Source organism: Schistocerca cancellata, chromosome 6 (assembly GCF_023864275.1).
Source record: "Schistocerca cancellata isolate TAMUIC-IGC-003103 chromosome 6, iqSchCanc2.1, whole genome shotgun sequence".
NCBI classification, from domain to species: domain Eukaryota; kingdom Metazoa; phylum Arthropoda; class Insecta; order Orthoptera; family Acrididae; genus Schistocerca; species Schistocerca cancellata.
Window position 1 is genome coordinate 484,179,744 of NC_064631.1, and position 19,551 is coordinate 484,199,294.

General features: G+C 41.9%; 1 protein-coding gene across 1 annotated transcript in view; it reads left to right on the forward strand.

Moving 5' to 3' along the window:
- Window positions 1–19,551, forward strand: part of LOC126190638 (proteasome subunit beta type-7-like) — a 33,926-nt gene that overhangs the window by 7,471 nt on the left and 6,904 nt on the right. The window contains exon 3 of the mRNA XM_049931057.1: window positions 7,970–8,137. Within this exon, the coding sequence (XP_049787014.1) occupies window positions 7,970–8,137 (168 nt within the window). The remainder of the gene's footprint in view (window positions 1–7,969; window positions 8,138–19,551) is intronic.

The following is a 19,551-nucleotide window of genomic DNA, read 5'->3' on the forward strand; positions in this document are numbered from 1 at the left end:
TCTCTCTCTCTCTATCTATCTATCTATCTATCTATATATATATATATATATATATATATATATATATATATATAATAGAGGGAAACATTCCATGTGGGAAAAATATATTTAAAAAGAAAGATGATGAGACTTACCAAACAAAAGCGCTGGCAGGTCGATAGACACACAAACATACACACAAAATTCAAGCTTTCACAACCAACGGTTGCCTCATCAGGAAAGAGGGAAGGAGAGGGAAAGACGAAAGGATTTAGGTTTTAAGGGAGAGGGTAAGGAGTCATTCCAATCCCGGGAGCGGAAAGACTTACCTTAGGGGGAAAAAAGGACAGGTATACACTCGCACACACACACATATCCATCTGCATATGCACAGACACAAGCAGACATTTGTAAAGGCAAAGAGTTTGGGCAGAGATGTCAGTCGAGGCGGAAGTACAGAGGCAAAGATGTTGTTGAAAGACAGGTGAGGTATGAGCGGTGGCAAATTGAAATTAGAAATTAGCGGAGATTGAGGCCTGGCGGATAGCGAGAATAGAGGATATGCTGAAGGGCAAGTTCCCATCTCCGGAGCTCTGACAGGTTGGTGTTAGTGGGAAGTATCCAGATAACCCGGACGGTGTAACACTGTGCCAAGATGTGCTGGCCATGCACCAAGGCATGTTTAGCCACAGGGTGATCCTCATTACCAACAAACACTGTCTGCCTGTGTCCATTCATGCGAATGGACAGTTTGTTGCTGGTCATTCCCACATAGAACGCTCCACAGTGTAGGCAAGTCAGTTGGTAAATCACGTGGGTGCTTTCGCACGTGGCTCTGCCTTTGATCGTGTACGCCTTCCGGGTTACAGGACTGGAGTAGGTGGTGGTGGGAGGGTGCATGGGACAGGTTTTACACCGGAGGCGGTTACAAGGGTAGGAGCCAGAGGGTAGGGAAGGTGGTTTGGGGATTTCATAGGGATGAACTAAGAGGTTACGAAGGTTAGGTGGATGGCGGAAAGACACTCTAGGTGGAGTGGGGAGGATTTCATGAAGGATGGATCTCATTTCAGGGCAGGATTTGAGGAAGTCGTATCCCTGCTGGAGAGCCACATTCAGAATCTGCTCCAGTCCCGGAAATTATCCTGTCACAAGTGGGGCACTTTTGGGGTTCTTCTGTGGAAGGTTCCGGGTTTGAGGAGATGAGGAAGTGGCTCTGGTTATTTGCTTCAGTACCAGGTCGGGAGGGTAGTTGCGGGATGCAAAAGCTTTTTTCAGGTTGTTGGTGTAATGGTTCAAGGATTCCGGACTGGAGCAGATTCGTTTGCCACGAAGACCTAGGCTGTAGGGAAGGGACCGTTTGATGTGGAATGGGTGGCAGCTGTCATAATGGAGGTACTGTTGCTTGTTGGTGGGTTTGATGTGGACGGACGTGTGAAGCTGGCCATTGAAAACGTGGAGGTCAACGTCAAGGAGAGTGGCATGGGATTTAGAGTAGGACCAGGTGAATGTGATGGAACCAAAGGAGTTGAGGTTGGAGAGGAAATTCTGGAGTTGTTCTTCACTGTGAGTCCAGATCATGAAAATGTCATCAATAAATCTGTACCAAACTTTTTTGTTGGCAGGCCTGGGTAACCAAGAAAGCTTCCTCTAAGCGACCCATGAATAGGTTGTCGTACGAGAGGGCCATCCTGGTACCCATGGCTGTTCCCTTTAATTGTTGGTATGTCTGGCCTTTGAAAGTGAAGAAGTTGTGGGTCAGGATGAAGCTGGCTAAGGTAATGAGGAAAGAGGTTTTAGGTAGGGTGGCAGGTGATCGGCGTGAAAGGAAGTGCTCCATCGCAGCGAGGCCCTGGACATGCGGTATGTGTATAAGGAAGTGGCATCAATGGTTACAAGGATGGTTTCCGGGGGTAACAGACTGGGTAGGGATTCCAGGTGGTCGAGAAAGTGGTTGGTGTCTTTGATGAAGGATGGGAGACTGCATGTAATGGGTTGAAGGTGTTGATCTACGTAGGCAGAGATGCGTTCTGTGTGGGCTTGGTAACCAGCTACAATGGGACGGCCGGGATGATTGGGTTTGTGAATTTTAGGAAGAAGATAGAAGGTAGGGGTGCGGGGTGTTGGTGGGGTCAGGAGGTTGATGGAGTCAGGTGAAATGTTTTGTAGGGGGCCTAAGGTTCTGAGGATTCCTTGAAGCTCCGCCTGGACATCAGGAATGGGATTACCTTGGCAAACTTTGTAAGTAGTGTTGTCTGAAAGCTGACGCAGTCCCTCAGCCACATACTCCCGACGATCAAGTACCAGTCGTGGAACCCTTGTCCGCCGGAAGAATGACGATGGATTGATCAGCCTTCAGATCACGGATAGCCTGGGCTTCAGCAGTGGTGATAAAATTCTGACTTCCAGCCTTGCCTCTCAATCCTTCTTAAAAAACCTTAATCCTACTCCCAACATCACCACTGCTGAAGCCCAGGCTATCCGAGATCTTATTACCTTAGCCAGCTTCATCCTGACCCACAACTTCTTCACTTTCGAAGGCCAGACATACCAACAATTAAAGGGAACAACCATGGGTACCAGGATTGCCCCCTCGTACGCCAACCTATTCATGGGACGCTTAGAGGAAGCCTTCTTGGTTACCCAGGCCTGCCAACCCAAAGTTTGGTACAGATTTATTGATGACATTTTCATGATCTGGACTCACAGTGAAGAATAACTCCAGAATTTCCTCACCAACCTCAACTCCTTTGGTTCCATCACATTCACCTGGTCCTACTCTAAATCCCATGCTGCCACTTTCCTTGACGTTGACCTCCACCTGTCCAATGGCCAGCTTCACACGTCCGTCCACATCAAACCCACCAACAAGCAAAAGTACCTCCATTATGACAGCTGCCACCCATTCCACATCAAACGGTCCCTTCCCTACAGCCGAGGTCTTCGTGGCAAACGAATCTGCTCCAGTCCGGAATCCTTGAACCATTACACCAACAACCTGAAAACAGCTTTTGCATCCCGTAACTACCCCCGACGTGGTACAGAAGTAAATAACCAGAGCCATTTCCTCATCTCCTCAAACCCGGAACCTTCCACAGAAGAACCTCAAAAGTGCCCCACTTGTGACAGGATACTTTCCGGGACTGGATCAGATTCTGAATGTGGCTCTCCAGCAGGGATACGACTTCCTCAAATCCTGTCCTGAAATGAGATCCATCCTTCATGAAATCCTCCCCACTCCACCTAGAGTGTCTTTCCACCGTCCACCTAACCTTCGTAACCTCTTAGTTCATCCCTATGAAATCCCCAAACCACCTTCCTTACCCTCTGGCCCCCCCGGTGTAAAACCTGTCCCATGCACCCTCCCACCACCACCTACTCCAGTCCTGTAACCCGGAAGGCGTACACGATCAAAGGCAGAGCCACGTGTGAAAGCACCCACGTGATTTACCAACTGACCTGCCTACACTGTGAAGCCTTCTATGTGGGAATGACCAGCAACAAACTGTCCATTCGCATGAATGGACACAGGCAGACAGTGTTTGTTGGTAATGAGGATCACCCTGTGGTTAAACATGCCTTGGTGCACGGCCAGCACATCTTGGCACAGTGTTACACTGTCCGGGTTATCTGGATACTTCCCACTAACACCAACCTGTCAGAACTCCGGAGATGGAAACTTGCCCTTCAGCATATCCTCTCTATGGCTATCCGCCAGGCCTCAATCTCCGCTAATTTCTAATTTCAATTTGCCGCCGCTCATACCTCACCTGTCTTTCAACAACATCTTTGCCTCTGTACTTCCGCCTCGACTGACATCTCTGCCCAAACTCTTTGCCTTTACAAATGTCTGCTTGTGTCTGTGTATATGCGGATGGATATATGTGTGTGTGTGCGCGAGTGTATACCTGTCCTTTTTTTCCCCCTAAGGTAAGTCTTTCCGCTCCCGGGATTGGAATGACTCCTGACCCTCTCCCTTAAAACCCAAATCCTTTCGTGGTTCCCTCTCCTTCCCTCTTTCCTGATGAGGCAACCGTTGGTTGCGAAAGCTTGACTTTTGTGTGTATGTTTGTGTTTGTGTGTCTATCGACCTGCCAGCGCTTTTGTTTGGTAAGTCTCATCATCTTTTAGATATATTTTTCCTATGTGGAATGTTTCCCTCTAATAATTTTTTTTTAAATATATATTATCTCCACCTTTCTCGAGGTACAGTTGCAACTGTACATCGAATGATGGACGCACTGGCTTGTGATGCTTTATGCTTTATTGTTTGAGTTGACAATACACATGTGCAGCTTGTTTGCTTGTTTTTAAGTTGTGATAAGGCCTAATGGCGTAAAAAAATTTTAAGCACTTGAAAATGGGATAATGTCTCAAAACATTTGTTGCAATAATCAATATCCTCTATATTGCATTATCACGGTGATATGATCGCTAACCCCTGTCTCCTGTGTTGACACTGTTAAGATCAGGCCTGTTTGCAGATGCAAGGCTTAAAATATTTGCATTGTGTATGGGTTGTTGAACCATATGTTCAAGACAGTTTTCAGAAAATGACTGATATTGCGTGATCTGGGTATTTCTGTGCTACTAAGTGTAGACTGTCTTTGAATGGTTCTACAACTGATACAGTGGAATCAGATAGCCAGTAAAAAAAAATCCAGTGGTTAATTTGAGTGCACCTACACCAGATAACATCACAGGGAGACTCAATTTTGATGTAATGCAAACATTTTTCTTGATGGCAATGAATACTCACTCCTCCTCTTCCTATGGCATCTAACCGGCCTTTTCAATATATGTTCCATGTCTTATTAAATATTTTAGATATTTCTACTTAGTTTCATTCATCTCTAGGGAGTGTGGGAATTGATAACGCTTAAGGGCCAAGAGCAGCATCAGAGGCGATTCGAAATATCTTTCCTCTGGTATACTGTTTCATCATTTTACATGTTTTCACCTGTTTTATGTGTAGAATCATGTTTTATTAGAAGGCTGAGTAGCTGAAAATTACAAAAAAGAAGCTGTGGATGGTAGGACGTACCACCCAGCCCTGCCATAACTTCCTAACCACTGAGGTGAGATAAAGTGCTCTTAATAAAATGTGGGCTAACAATGTCCTATGACTATCTATATGCTAGGTATTGACAAAATGCAACTTTGTGGATGGGGGCAGCTCTTGGTGTGACAACAGATTTTGTCCTCTATTTTAAGCAATGACATGTAAAGTGAATTTAAAGTTTTGATTACCCAGTCTGCACTCAGCATCAGGAAAACACGTAGGATATTGAGTAGACAGCCTCCTGTATATGTAGTTTTATAGCTCTTTATATATTTTTGTTGTCATCCATAAGCAATTTCAAATTTTCTAAGTAATTTACTGTTAGTCAATAAATACTAATGACCTCAAGCATGAACAGCAACTGTCTTTTCCTTGCAGAAGCAAATGTACCGATATAAATTATAACCATGGTGGGTTTCTCACGTGCCTATTACTCAACATACAAGTTAGGGCGCATTATTAGTCTATGACCCTAGCTCCTGCATCTAAAGTCATTAATGACTAGAAAATATTTGAGTCTTACATAAGTTGCAGTTGTTTATGCAGACTTTCCAAAACTAGATTTTGGACATATCACTTACTGTGTTAAACATCATATAAACTAAATTGAGTTACAAAAATTACTTCATAAAAAAAATTTGTTCTTTACGTATAAATGTTGTATTTCACTTTTCACTGCTTGGTTGGTCAGTTCCCTCATAGACTGTGAGTTTGGTGTTGGAACCAGACTAGAAATCCATAGGTTCAGATATCAGTCTCAGATTGTTTCTTTATAAATGCCAAGGTGCTTTGCTGTTTGGATTCCACATCAGACTGTATGTACCTGTATAAATGAGTTAGAAAGCTAATTTCAGGTTGGAGGAAGACAAAGCACACCAACACCTATAGGAATGTGAGGTGTCCAAAAAATTCCTGTACTATCTTCTGTTTTCCATTTATTTGGGAATGACACAATGATACCATATTGTTGTAAATTGAAAAATACAACTTGGCATTTTAGTGGTATGTACACTAGAAGTATTGTCTAGGAATGGTATTTGTGTTTAAATCTGGAAAACTTCAAGGAATGAGTTTGTTTTTATATATTTTTTGATTGTATTCTCCACGTATTAAAAAAAACCTTTTAGGCAGGTGGTCACATTTTGATTTTCTTTCCGCATTCGACCTTTTCATTTTTAACCTGGCATCCCAGCTCCATTGCAATCCAGTTTATTATTTTGGGAGTCTATGTTCGAAGAATAAATAGCACGTTGTACTGATCAATAAGCTCAGCACACCTACAAATTTCCTGCATTTATCTGATCCTGTATGTTCTCATTACAGAATTTTTGTTTTGTAATAGTGTTCAAAGTTCTGTATAAAAATTTCATGTAGTGAAGGGGAGGGGGGGAATTGGAACAGAAAATAAATAAGATTTAAATGTGTCTGAGTAGCCAGACTACAGGTATTTATTTTACATCTTTGGAAAAGGTCTTCCAGTATGCCTAGGCTCCCATTGGTCGACACACTATGAACAAACTAACAGTATAAAAAAATAATAGTGTAGGACTTATAAATCGTTAAATTTGCCCAACAAGACTATGGAGATTCTAGTTCCAAACTTTGATTTGGATTTTTTTTTTGGGATGATGTAATGTTTTTTTCCCACTAGCAAGTAACAGGGAAGTGAGAATGATGAGACACCTGTACTGTTGGGATAGCCTTTTTTTATGTAACTCAAGCAAGTAATATAATCTTAAGAGCCTTGCAGTTCATGTTCAAAGTTAGCTGATCGTTAGCTTCAGAAATAATGTTCTTCAATTATTTGACAAAATTTTTGAAGTAATAATTAGAATGTATTGAGATGAGCCCACATGTCGCCAAGGTTATATTGAGTACACTGTGGAAGTTTTGCAGGGAAGCCCTTATACATCCTTTACAGTCCCAACCTCACCCCAAATGATTTCCACCTGTTTGGAGCCCTGAAGACAGACATTTGTTGCTGTATGATTAGATTCGGATGAAGAGGTGCACTCATAGGTACAGCCATGGTTCCAGAGGCATGTGCAGACTTTTTCCATGTAGGCATTGGGTGTTCTGTCTCAGTGGGGTAACTGTATTAAACAGGTAAAGTGATTACTTTTGAAATAATAAACCGTTTACTTATTTCCATTTGTCTTGTTTTCATTTGACTGCCTGTTGTTGTAAGATTTTTTATTCAGCCATTGAGTGCTTTGTTGCCAGTCGGAATGCTACTCTTGTTGCAGTTGCTTTAGATAACTTTTATTTTATCTATCTGACCATTTATGGGATTGAACAATTACACCATCAGAGGATTCGAATTCTGTATGATGTTTCTGGCCACATCTTATTCTGAACTACAGTGCAGCTCAGCATTTTTCACATCAGCAAAGTTTCCCTGAGGTGAAAGAAGTGTTAAGTTACAGATAAAAGTCCTAGAATTGACCGATAATCAAACCCCAAATCTTTGGATTAGTAGTTGGCACTTTGCCACTAAGCCACATCTGATAGTGTACAGATTCATTATGCACTAGACAGCCAAATCAAGTAAACTCTATGCATATTGCTTGCTCATAGGGAGTTACTGGAACACATTTCAGTAGTGTAGGATGTGACGCAACATGCAAACTGATAACTTGATATTGGAACTTAATTCATGTATACACTTTAGTAGCCATAACTGTGTAAAGTTAGCTTTAAGAATGGTAGCATCATGTTTGTATTGTAATTAAAACTGCTGTAAATGGGTTGTTTAGTTGGACAATACTGATTAAAGTTGTTTAAATGTAATCTGTTCTACAGAAAGCAGCAACCTAGAGCCTGTTTAGACAAATAAAGTGTGTAATTACATTTTGTACATCAGTTCCAATAGTTGTCTTCTCAGTGATTCAGAATCCAGAGGGATTTTATCATGTTTCTATTCTGTTACAGGGCTACATTGGTGCAGCTCTTGTACTTGGGGGAGTAGACAATACAGGCCCACATTTGTATTGCATATATCCTCATGGGTCATCAGATAAGCTTCCATATGCTACAATGGGCTCCGGATCACTGGCAGCAATGTCAGTTTTTGAATCAAGATGGAAACCAGATATGACTGTAAGTTTCGGCATTAGCAAATGACTTCTAAATCTCACCTGAAATCATATTTAGATTTTGTTTCTAATTGTTATATTTAGGAGGTAAACAGTTGAGATTTTTCATTCACAGTGGATAATATATTAATTTCTTCCTTTATTCTGTGGCTTGTGTTTATGACACAAGATGATTTCAGTGCAACTCCTATTTTATGTTTTCATGTACTCCAGAAAAAAAACGCAAAATTGCGGAAAATGTGGAACCGAAGAAAACATAAAAACCCTTAAGCAAAAATGTGTAATTGGTATATACGATTAAAAATCGTGATTCTCTCCAACACAGTTTATAAAATCTGTGTAAGTGGAGGAAATTAATTGTGTAGTTCCTTACCATAATTTGTGGTAATGAATTTAACCAGTTCTTTAAAAATCAAACGTGTAACATCAAGTAAAAACACGTTAAAAAATTGAAATTGGTAACTGGCTACAAGGTAACAGAGCTATTTTCTGACGTCCTACGACCACAAATTATATGTCAAAGCATTTGTTTTTGAAAGATCTTTCTTTTTTCACCCAGAAAAGAACAAACATTGATGAACATGGTGAATTAAACCAAAACTGAGAAGTACGGTGAAAGGGGTCAGAATCCAATTTGTGGAGGGTGTATTTTCCTCCTGTAGCGAAGGGTAGTGCCCATACTGTGGTGATGCAAGTGCAAAGATCTCCAGTAGGTTCGTTCGAGCTTGAGTTTCAACTGTTGGAATCACGCAGATGGGTTTGACACAGGGATTCTCTCAGTTCCCATTTGTGAAAGCTGTTCAAGATTTGGCCAATGGACAGTTGCAACTAGTTTTGATCCTTCAAAGCCTTAAATAAGCCTGGTCAAAAGGAATCACCACACATGTACATAGCTTTTAGTCTTCATTCTTGTAGTATGCTCATTGAAGAAAATAAGTACTAGGGTCTTGTTATTGTAAAGGAACTATATATCTCAACCTTGTGAAAATTTAATATATCCTAGTATAATTTTATTCCCCAGATGAATTTTTCAGTAGGAATGTGTTGCATGCATAAACCCTGGGGCATCAAAACCAGAAGCCTCTCACTATCCTCCTTTCGTGTAACGTTCAGAATGGATAAACTATCTCTTTTTCCATTCAAGGATCCAATTCCAAGATCTGATAATTGAGTGTCACATAATCGTTGCTAAAAATGACACACACACAATAAATTGGCGCACCTTGGAGGGGAATTGGTAGGGGTAGAAATAAGCATACAATATTGTTACATATATATTAGTGAAATTAAGCTGAATTTCAGACTATAACCAGTGGACACATTGCTGCCACTTCCTACCAACTAAACCAATGATAATTTTTCTTCAAATTAGAAAAAAAAAATTCCATCATTCTTCATGTCTAGGCATTTACTACATATAGTTTATTAACATTGGTACTAATTATCTGCAATGTATTGTGAACCAGCAACAAAATTTGGGTTACCAAAATCAATGAGATAAGCTTATTATATTTTTTCATATGTTTATAATCAAAACATGTAAAATAAAACAGGGTTAGATGAAAAAAGTGATCTCAGGAATAATTAAGAATGTCTTCAGTTAACATTTTCTATCACCGCTTCTCAAAGAAGTTCCGACTTCATGAGGGAAGCAGAAATGTTTGACTCAGTTTCATTAATCATAGTCAATGTTTTTGGGAAGCCGGCAACCATCATTCATTTTTTAAATAATAAAACACTGCACCACTTAGGTATTGTTTCATGCTTAGCACAATGCATTTCCAGAATTTCTTTTTGTCGTGATTAAATATTTACATTTGTATTCTTGTAGTGTGTTGTTTGTCTTGTACTGTAGTTGTCTTTCTGATGTTATAAGACACACACACACACACACACACACACACACACACACAGTCACTCATACTGTTTGTGAAATTACATACACACCATGAGAGAGAGTTTTTCTGCACAGTGTAGGGGGCACAGTGCAGTACCTTAACCTCAAAAAGATGACACAGTACAGAGCAAGAGAGGCACAACACACATTACAAACAGCGCACAAAATATTTGCACTTGACAATGTGAATAAATCCATGAAACTTGTAGTGCTAAGCATACAAAAATACATACAAATTGCATTGTTCCATTATTTAAATCAGAAGCATTTGAGAAGTGAGCAAAGGTGTCAACTACAGGTGGTTAGTCAACGAAACCTAACGAGTAGTTGAAGTGGAGCGTTCTGGGCACTTTGAAGTTGTCGCTTACCGTAGTGCAAACACTGCAGGTTTCATGAAAACCCTTATATACATACAAGTTTTTCTTCAATGTAGTGCTTACTTGCACCAACAAAGTTAAGCCTGTGTCTCTATCCCAACGATCCATTACATTTAAAACTATCTTTCTGCCATTACAACACATTAAACACCATTGAGGGCTGTAACAAAAACAAACAAGCCAGTGCACAAGCCACACAGCCTGTTAATTGTGGTGTCACACACAGCAAATGATGTAGCCTACGTTGGCTGCAGTCAGTAGAGGCACAATACGTTCCAGACGTGTCAGCAGGCTCCGAGCAGAACTACTGCAAGTGAAATTAATGCACGCTAGTGAAGGACATATGAAGTAAAACTATCTAAATTAAACCTAAGTGGAAGCCGTGGTCATTCCATTTGTTATATGCCAATCACATCAGATGAGCTTTGAAACAAGCTGCTCTGTAAGTTTGCTGTTTATCGCTATATGCTAGAAGCCACTGCATTAGTGTGACGTCACCAAGCTATGCAGCTTTTGGCAGCATGTGGGAAACAAACGTTCGAGATGTAATCTGGCAGTTTTCATTGTATTTCACGGTTGCGCCATGTAGGCTATAAATTTTTGATATTTTCGAGGTGAACATAAAATGAAAGAACCCTCAAAACTGCATGTTTTAAGGTATAATCTGCGACAGTAGTGTGTTGGAAAATGGCTCGATTACCTCCTATATCGTTAGCAGAAGTTTTCAGTTACATACTAGCAATACTAGTGGCAAAACCCACTTTTTTCCTAATAGGTCTATTTATGACATAACATAATGAAATTTCTTTCTTGTTTGCGCATGGATTTGCTTACATCAATTGACATTGAGTGTTGATAAAGTTGTTACATGGGAGGAGAAGAATGAAATCCTCGCACCGACTTTGACTTATAGGTTCTTTGCCTGTTTATACCTTATAATTCAGTACTTTAAGAATTCCAAATGTTTTTTTGGTTAAGGTCTGTAAATTTATTTTGTGCGGTATGGTGGCTGCACTGGCCGTTGAGTGACCCTACATGTCACCAGCCAATAAGAGCTCACTAGCTGGAAATGGCAGATATTTTCTTGAGTCTGACCAAGCATATTCTTCGAGACTCAAAGTTTGTATTTAAAAGGTTGACAATCAATAGCGTTGCTGAGCAAAGTTCACCAGAAATACATGCAAAAAGACCAGATTGAGTTAAAAGTGGCACAAGAAAATGTGGCGGCTGGGCCCCATCTTCACATATTGGCTCAGTCTGCAACACTTTGTGTTGACTGTCCTGTTTTTCCATTGCTGCCGCAACTTAACAGTAGTTGTACCATAATAATGTGCTGAAGCTAAATGTTGCAAATTGTGTTAACAATGCCAATCATGGATTACGTTTCATTTCCTGTCTCGTAATCGTGACAAATGTAAAATCGAAGTTTCAGTGTAATTATCATTAGGATTTGCGTATATACATGCTAAAAGTAATGTTGTTGAAAAACACACACACACACACACACACACACACACACACACACACACACACAAATCCCACACTGCATTCTACTTTCGTTATTACAGCCTTACTAAAGCCACTTTTCCTGCTTGTATGAGGCTACAAAAAGCTGAATTGTCTAAAACATCAACCAGGCTACTTATGACAAAGTTTTTAATTTAAGGAATGGGCTTTGGTTATTAGTATTATTATTTTATGCTTTTGTCTTTTCTTCCCAGTAAGTTGTAATGTTGTGGTTTTATGTGTATTACATCTTGCAGAAGATGCTAGTCTCAGGTACAGGTAAATCTCATTATGCACGAGATTTACATTCCACGGAATTGTTACATATACCAAATTCATTTGAATTGAGAGCCATTTTATATGCAGTACATGGGGTTTAGGTTCTTGTTTACTCACATATTTCAAGTTTAAAATAGCAGAGTTTCTTAGTATTTTTACCAGAAATAACCATTATCCTCTTCCTTAAACACATTTTAATGCAAAATTTACACACATTAAAAATGTAATGCTGATAACAGTACTATGCTAAAATCATTTTCATCAAGTCTATGTACTTCTAAATGTCCTCTCTGGATTATCTACATGGGAAGAAAGTGGTGGTGCTATAGTCAGTTCAGTTTCCTTGATGGATTTATTTTATGCAAATCCTCTGTAGCTGGAATGTTCTCACTAACACTTAACATTCATTTGAAGGGCCTCACTGTTTCACAGTGTAATCTTTATCACAGTTTATTTAAACCTCATTTTAAATTCCTGGGCTCAAATATAATCTGCTGCTTCAGTCATTTTAATGTTGTGAAAGCCACAATGATGCTTGAAGCAATCAAACTGACCAGTGCTGGCCAATAAAGGTGCTGGGACGTCCTGTTCTTTCATTAAATCTGTATACAAGCTCTTGGCTTTAACTTGAGTAGTGGCTCCAGAGAGAGATATGTGTGGTGTTGATTGTGGTGCATCTTTCCATTGTATCCAGGTGAGAGTTGGTCACTGTAGTCACATTTAAGTCAGTTGAGGGTTGAACGGTTTTTCAGATTGATTCTGTATTGTCATGAATAGTTCTCACAGTGGGTTCACTAAGTCTCAAAGCATGCTGAATTTCAACAAAATGCCCACCTTTCACATAGTGATCCAAAACTTCTTTGTTTTTAATGAATACTACATTCATACATGCTTCTTTCCCCTCGACAGGCACCCTTCCTTTCCTTTTACCCAACATTTTAAATACAGATACTGTGAAGTGCAACTTCACAGCTCTGCTGGCCTAAACTGATCATTCACATCATGCAAACGTGACAGAAGATGCGCATTAGAGATTCAGTAATGCATTACTGTTAACTCCACACACGGTTAACAGATGATAACACTGAATAGGAAACTTATATTGTATGTATGTGAAAATGCAGATAATGAGTCCACGTATAATGGGGTCTTCTTCTATATGAAGTTAATTACTGATGTATTTGAAACTTCCTAGCAGATAGAATTCTATCAACATAAAAATGAGTTCACTAAGAGACTCATGTGTATACAGAAGAAACGCTTCTGCTCAAAATTCTAAGAGTAAAGATAAAACTTGGACCATGTGTTACAGATCACTGAAAACATCTTACGATAAAAGTGTAGCAAGTGGAACTCACAACTTCTGGGGGGGGGGGAAAAAAAAAAAAAATTTGCGTACACTTAGCTACATACCTAACTCAACCTGTCAGTCTGAGAAATACGAAGCTCACTTATTTTAATGTTAACTGAAACATGATGATGATGATGATGATAATTCCTGTGGAGGCCTGGAAAAAGAATAGGCCTCCGGTATGTTCTGCCAGTCATAAAAGGCGACGAAAAGAACAAACCACTAATAGGGCTAACCCCCCCTTTTAGTGTGATTAGTTGGTTCAGGACAGAACTAATGAAGCCTCAGACAAGCGCTGTCAAGGTCGGGGACGACGCTTGAACCCTATGCCCGCCCATAATGGTAACGACACTGCTAGCCAACTGGAAAATGATATAAATCCAAATAGAGGTGTTTTGCAGGATACGCTTCCTGCAACCACCCTAGAAGGAAAACAAAGACAGAGGATGAGATGGTCAGATGAAGTTAATCGACACCTCATGTTCCGTTATTACCAAGCAACAAACCTAGGAACCAACTCAACTGGATACAGATCACAAGTATACACAACATTTATAACCAGATACCCAGAATTAAAATTTTTAACAGAACAACGACTAGCTGATCAGATCAGTGTAATAATAAAAAATAACAGGATACCCCAGTCAGAATTAGAAAACATCAAACAACAAGAACAACAAATACTGGAACAAAATAATGTGCAATCAGAAGAAGAAGAAAATACAGTAATGGACTCAAACATCCCGGAGTAAACAAACAAAGAACAACACGCATCAATTAAACAATCAGAGGAAAACGAAATCTTAAGACAGCCATCAGAACAAGCACAAATAGAACACGAAGTGACACACATGTTAGATATAGAAGAAAAATTTCAGCTGACATATATAGAATACAAATACAGACATCAGACCATTCTTGCATAGACCGCCAAATAACCCACAAGTCGAAACAACAATAAAAACTATCAACACAATCATACACAACAAAATAAATGAAAACACAACTATGGAAGAGTTACAACTACTGGTTTATATAGGAGCACTTACTACACAAAATATACACACTAGGCAGAGATCAGAATCAACCAACACACAGAAGAAACCCACAAAACCAGCATGGCAACACAGGCTACAGATCAGAATAGAAAAACTGAGAAAAGACATCGGACAGCTAACACAATTTATAAGAAATGAAATGTCAGACAAAAAACGAAAAAGGTTAGGTAAAATCTCACAAGAAGCGATAGAGCAATTAGATGAAAAGAAGCAGAAATTACAAGCATTGGCCAAACGACTTAGAAGATACAAAAAAAAGTGAAAATAGAAGGAAACAGAACCAAACATTCAACACAAACCAAAAGAAATTTTACCAGACAATAGATAACACACACATTAAAATAGACAATCCACCCAACATAACAGACATGGAACACTTCTGGAGCAACATATGGTCAAACCCGGTACAACATAACAGGCATGCACGGTGGATACAAGCAGAAACAGACACATACAAGATGATACCACAAATGCCTGAAGTGATAATTTTGCAACATGAAGTCACCCAAGCAATTAATTCTACTCACAATTCGAAATACCCTGGAAAAGATAAAATAGCAACTTTCTGGCTAAAGAAGTTCACCTCAACACATTCACATCTAATTAAATTATTTAACATTAATGATTTGAATATAATAGAGGGAAACATTCCACGTGGGAAAAATATATCTAAAAACAAAGATGATGAGACTTACCAAACAAAAGCGCTGGCGGGTCGATAGACACACAAACAAACACAATCATACACACAAAATTCAAGCTTTCGCAACAAACAGTTGCTTCGTCAGGAAAGAGGGAAGGAGAGGGAAAGACGAAAGGATGTGGGTTTTAAGGGAGAGGGTAAGGAGTCATTCCAAACCCGGGAGCGGAAAGACTTACCTAAGGACGCGCCCACACACACACACACACACACACACACACACACACACACACACACACACACACATCCATCTGCACATACACAGACACAAGCAGACATTTGTAAAGGCAAAGAGTTTGGGCAGAGATGTCAGTCGAGGCGGAATTACAGAGGCAAAGATGTTGTTGAAAGACAGGTGAGGTATGAGCGGCGGCAAATTGAAATTAGAAATTAGCGGAGATTGAGGCCTGGCGGATAGCGAGAATAGAGGATATGCTGAAGGGCAAGTTCCCATCTCCGGAGCTCTGACAGGTTGGTGTTAGTGGGAAGTATCCAGATAACCCGGACGGTGTAACACTGTGCCAAGATGTGCTGGCCGTGCACCAAGGCATGTTTAGCCACAGGGTGATCCTCATTACCAACAAACACTGTCTGCCTGTGTCCATTCATGCGAATGGACAGTTTGTTGCTGGTCATTCCCACATAGAAGGCTTCACAGTGTAGGCAGGTCAGTTGGTAAATCACGTGGGTGCTTTCACACGTGGCTCTGCCTTTGATTGTGTACGCCTTCCGGGTTACAGGACTGGAGTAGGTGGTGGTGGGAGGGTGCATGGGACAGGTTTTACACCGGAGGCGGTTACAAGGGTAGGAGCCAGAGGGTAGGGAAGGTGGTTTGGGGATTTCATAGGGATGAACTAAGAGGTTACGAAGGTTAGGTGGACGGCGGAAAGACACTCTTGGTGGAGTGGGGAGGATTTCATGAAGGATGGATCTCATTTCAGGGCAGGATTTGAGGAAGTCGTATCCCTGCTGGAGAGCCACATTCAGAGTCTGATCCAGTCCCGGAAAGTATCCTGTCACAAGTGGGGCACTTTTGGGGTTCTTCTGTGGGAGGTTCCGGGTTTGAGGAGATGAGGAAGTGGCTCTGGTTATTTGCTTCTGTACCAGGTTGGGAGGGTAGTTGCGGGATGCGAAAGCTGTTTTCAGGTTGTTGGTGTAATGGTTCAAGGATTCCGGACTGGAGCAGATTCGTTTGCCACGAAGACCTAGGCTGTAGGGAAGGGACCGTTTGATGTGGAATGGGTGGCAGCTGTCATAATGGAGGTACTGTTGCTTGTTGGTGGGTTTGATGTGGACGGACGTGTGAAGCTGGCCATTGGAAAGGTGGAGGTCAACGTCAAGGAAAGTGGCATGGGATTTAGAGTAGGACCAGGTGAATGTGATGGAACCAAAGGAGTTGAGGTTGGAGACGAAATTCTGGAGTTGCTCTTCACTGTGAGTCCAGATCATGAAAATGTCATCAATAAATCTGTACCAAACTTTGGGTTGGCAGGCCTGGGTAACCAAGAAGGCTTCCTCTAAGCGACCCATGAATAGGTTGGCATACGAGGGGGCCATCCTTGTACCCATGGCTGTTCCCTTTAATTGTTGGTATGTCTGGCCTTCGAAAGTGAAGAAGTTGTGGGTCAGGATGAAGCTGGCTAAGGTAATGAGGAAAGAGGTTTTAGGTAGGGTGGCAGGTGATCGGCGTGAAAGGAAGTGCTCCATCGCAGCGAGGCCCTGGACATGCGGAATATTTGTGTATAAGGAAGTGGCATCAATGGTTACAAGGATGGTTTCCGGGGGTAACAGACTGGGTAGGGTTTCCAGGTGTTCGAGAAAGTGGTTGGTGTCTTTGATGAAGGATGGGAGACTGCATGTAATGGGTTGAAGGTGTTGATCTACGTAGGCAGAGATGCGTTCTGTGGGGGCTTGGTAACCAGCTACAATGGGACGGCCGGGATGATTGGGTTTGTGAATTTTAGGAAGAAGGTAGAAGGTAGGGGTGCGGGGTTTGGTGGGTTCAGGAGGTTGATGGAGTCAGGTGAAAGGTTTTGTAGGGGGCCTAAGGTTCTGAGGATTCCTTGAAGCTCCACCTGGACATCAGGAATGGGATTACCTTGGCAAACTTTGTAAGTAGTGTTGTCTGAAAGCTGACGCAGTCCCTCAGCCACATACTCCCTTAGATCAAGTACCACGGTCGTCGAACCCTTGTCCGCCGGAAGAATGACAATGGATTGATCAGCCTTCAGATCACGGGTAGCCTGGGCTTCAGCAGTGGTGATGTTGGGAGTAGGATTAAGGTTTTTTAAGAAGGATTGAGAGGCATGGCCGGAAGTCAGAAATTCCTGGAAGGTTTGGAGAGGGTGATTTTGAGGAAGACGAGGTGGGTCCCGCTGTGACGGAGGACGGAACTGTTCCAGGCAGGGTTCAATTTGGATAGTGTCTTGGGGAGTTGGATCATTAGGAGTAGGATTAGGATCATTTTTCTTCATGGCAAAGTGATACTTCCAGCAGAGAGTACGGGTGTAGGACAGTAGATCTTTGACGAGGGCTGTTTGGTTGAATCTGGGAGTGGGGCTGAAGGTGAGGCCTTTCGATAGGACAGACGTTTCGGATTGGGAGAGAGGTTGGAGGAAAGGTTAACTACTGAATTAGGATGTTGTGGTTCCAGATTGTGTTGATTGGAATTTTGAGGTTTTGGAGGGAGTGGAACTGGAAGTGGGAGATTGAGTAGATGGGGGAGACTGGGTTTGTGTGCAATGAGAGGAGGTTGAGGTTTGCTGGAAAGGTTGTGAGTTGTCTTTCCGGAGGTGGGAAACCAGGAGATTTGATAGTTTTTTAATGTGGAGGGTGGCATGCTGTTCTAATTTGCGGTTGGCCTGTAGGAGGATGCTCTGAACAGCCGGTGTGGATGTGGGAGAGGAAAGATTGAGGACTTTTATTAAGGATAGGAGTTGACGGGTGTGTTCATTGGCTGAGTTGATGTGTAGGTGAAGGATTAGGTGGGTGAGGGCAATGGATTGTTCAGTTTGGAACTGGTATAGGGACAACTCCTTTGGTTCCATCAGATTCACCTGGTCCTACTCTAAATCCCATGCCACTTTTCTTGACGTTGACCTCCACCTGTCCAATGGCCAGCTTCACAAGTCCGTCCACATCAAACCCACCAACAAGCAACAGTACCTCCATTATGACAGCTGCCACCCATTCCACATTAAACGGTCCCTTCCCTACACCCTAGGTCTTTGTGGCAAACGAATCTGCTCCAGTCCGGAATCCTTGAACCATTACACCAACAACCTGAAAAAAGCTTTTGCATCCCGCAACTACCCTCCCGACCTGGTACAGAAGCAAATAACCAGAGCCACTTCCTCATCTCCTCAAACCCGGAACCTCCCACAGAAGAACCCCAAAAGTGCCCCACTTGTGATAGGATACTTTCCGGGACTGGATCAGACTTTGAATGTGGCTCTCCAGCAGGGATACGACTTCCTCAAACCCTGCCCTGAAATGAGATCCATCCTTCATGAAATCCTCCCCACTCCACCAAGAGTATCTTTCCGCCGTCCACCTAACCTTCGTAACCTCTTAGTTCATCCCTATGAAATCCCCAAACCACCTTCCTTACCCTCTGGCTCCTACCCTTGTAACCGCCCCCTGGTGTAAAACCTGTCCCAAGCACCCTCCCACCACCACCTACTCCAGTCCTGTAACCCGGAAGGCGTACACAATCAAAGGCAGAGCCACGTGTGAAAGCACCCACGTGATTTACCAACTGACCTGCCTACACTGTGAAGCCTTCTATGTGGGAATGACCAGCAACAAACTGTCCATTCGCATGAATGGACACAGGCAGACAGTGTTTGTTGGTAATGAGGATCACCCTGTGGCTAAACATGCCTTGGTGCATGGCCAGCACATCTTGGCACAGTGTTACACCGTCCGGGTTATCTGGATACTTCCCACTAACACCAACCTGTCAGAGCTCCGGAGATGGGAACTTGCCCTTCAGCATATCCTCTCTTCTCGCTATCTGCCAGGCCTCAATCTCCGCTAATTTCTAATTTCAATTTGCCGCCGCTCATACCTCACCTGTCTTTCAGCAACATCTTTGCCTCTGTACTTCCGCCTCGACTGACATCTCTGCCCAAACTCTTTGCCTTTACAAATGTCTGCTTGTGTCTGTGTATGTGCGGATGGATATGTGTGTGTGTGCGAGTGTATACCTGCCCTTTTTCCCCCTAAGGTAAGTCTTTCCGCTCCCGGGA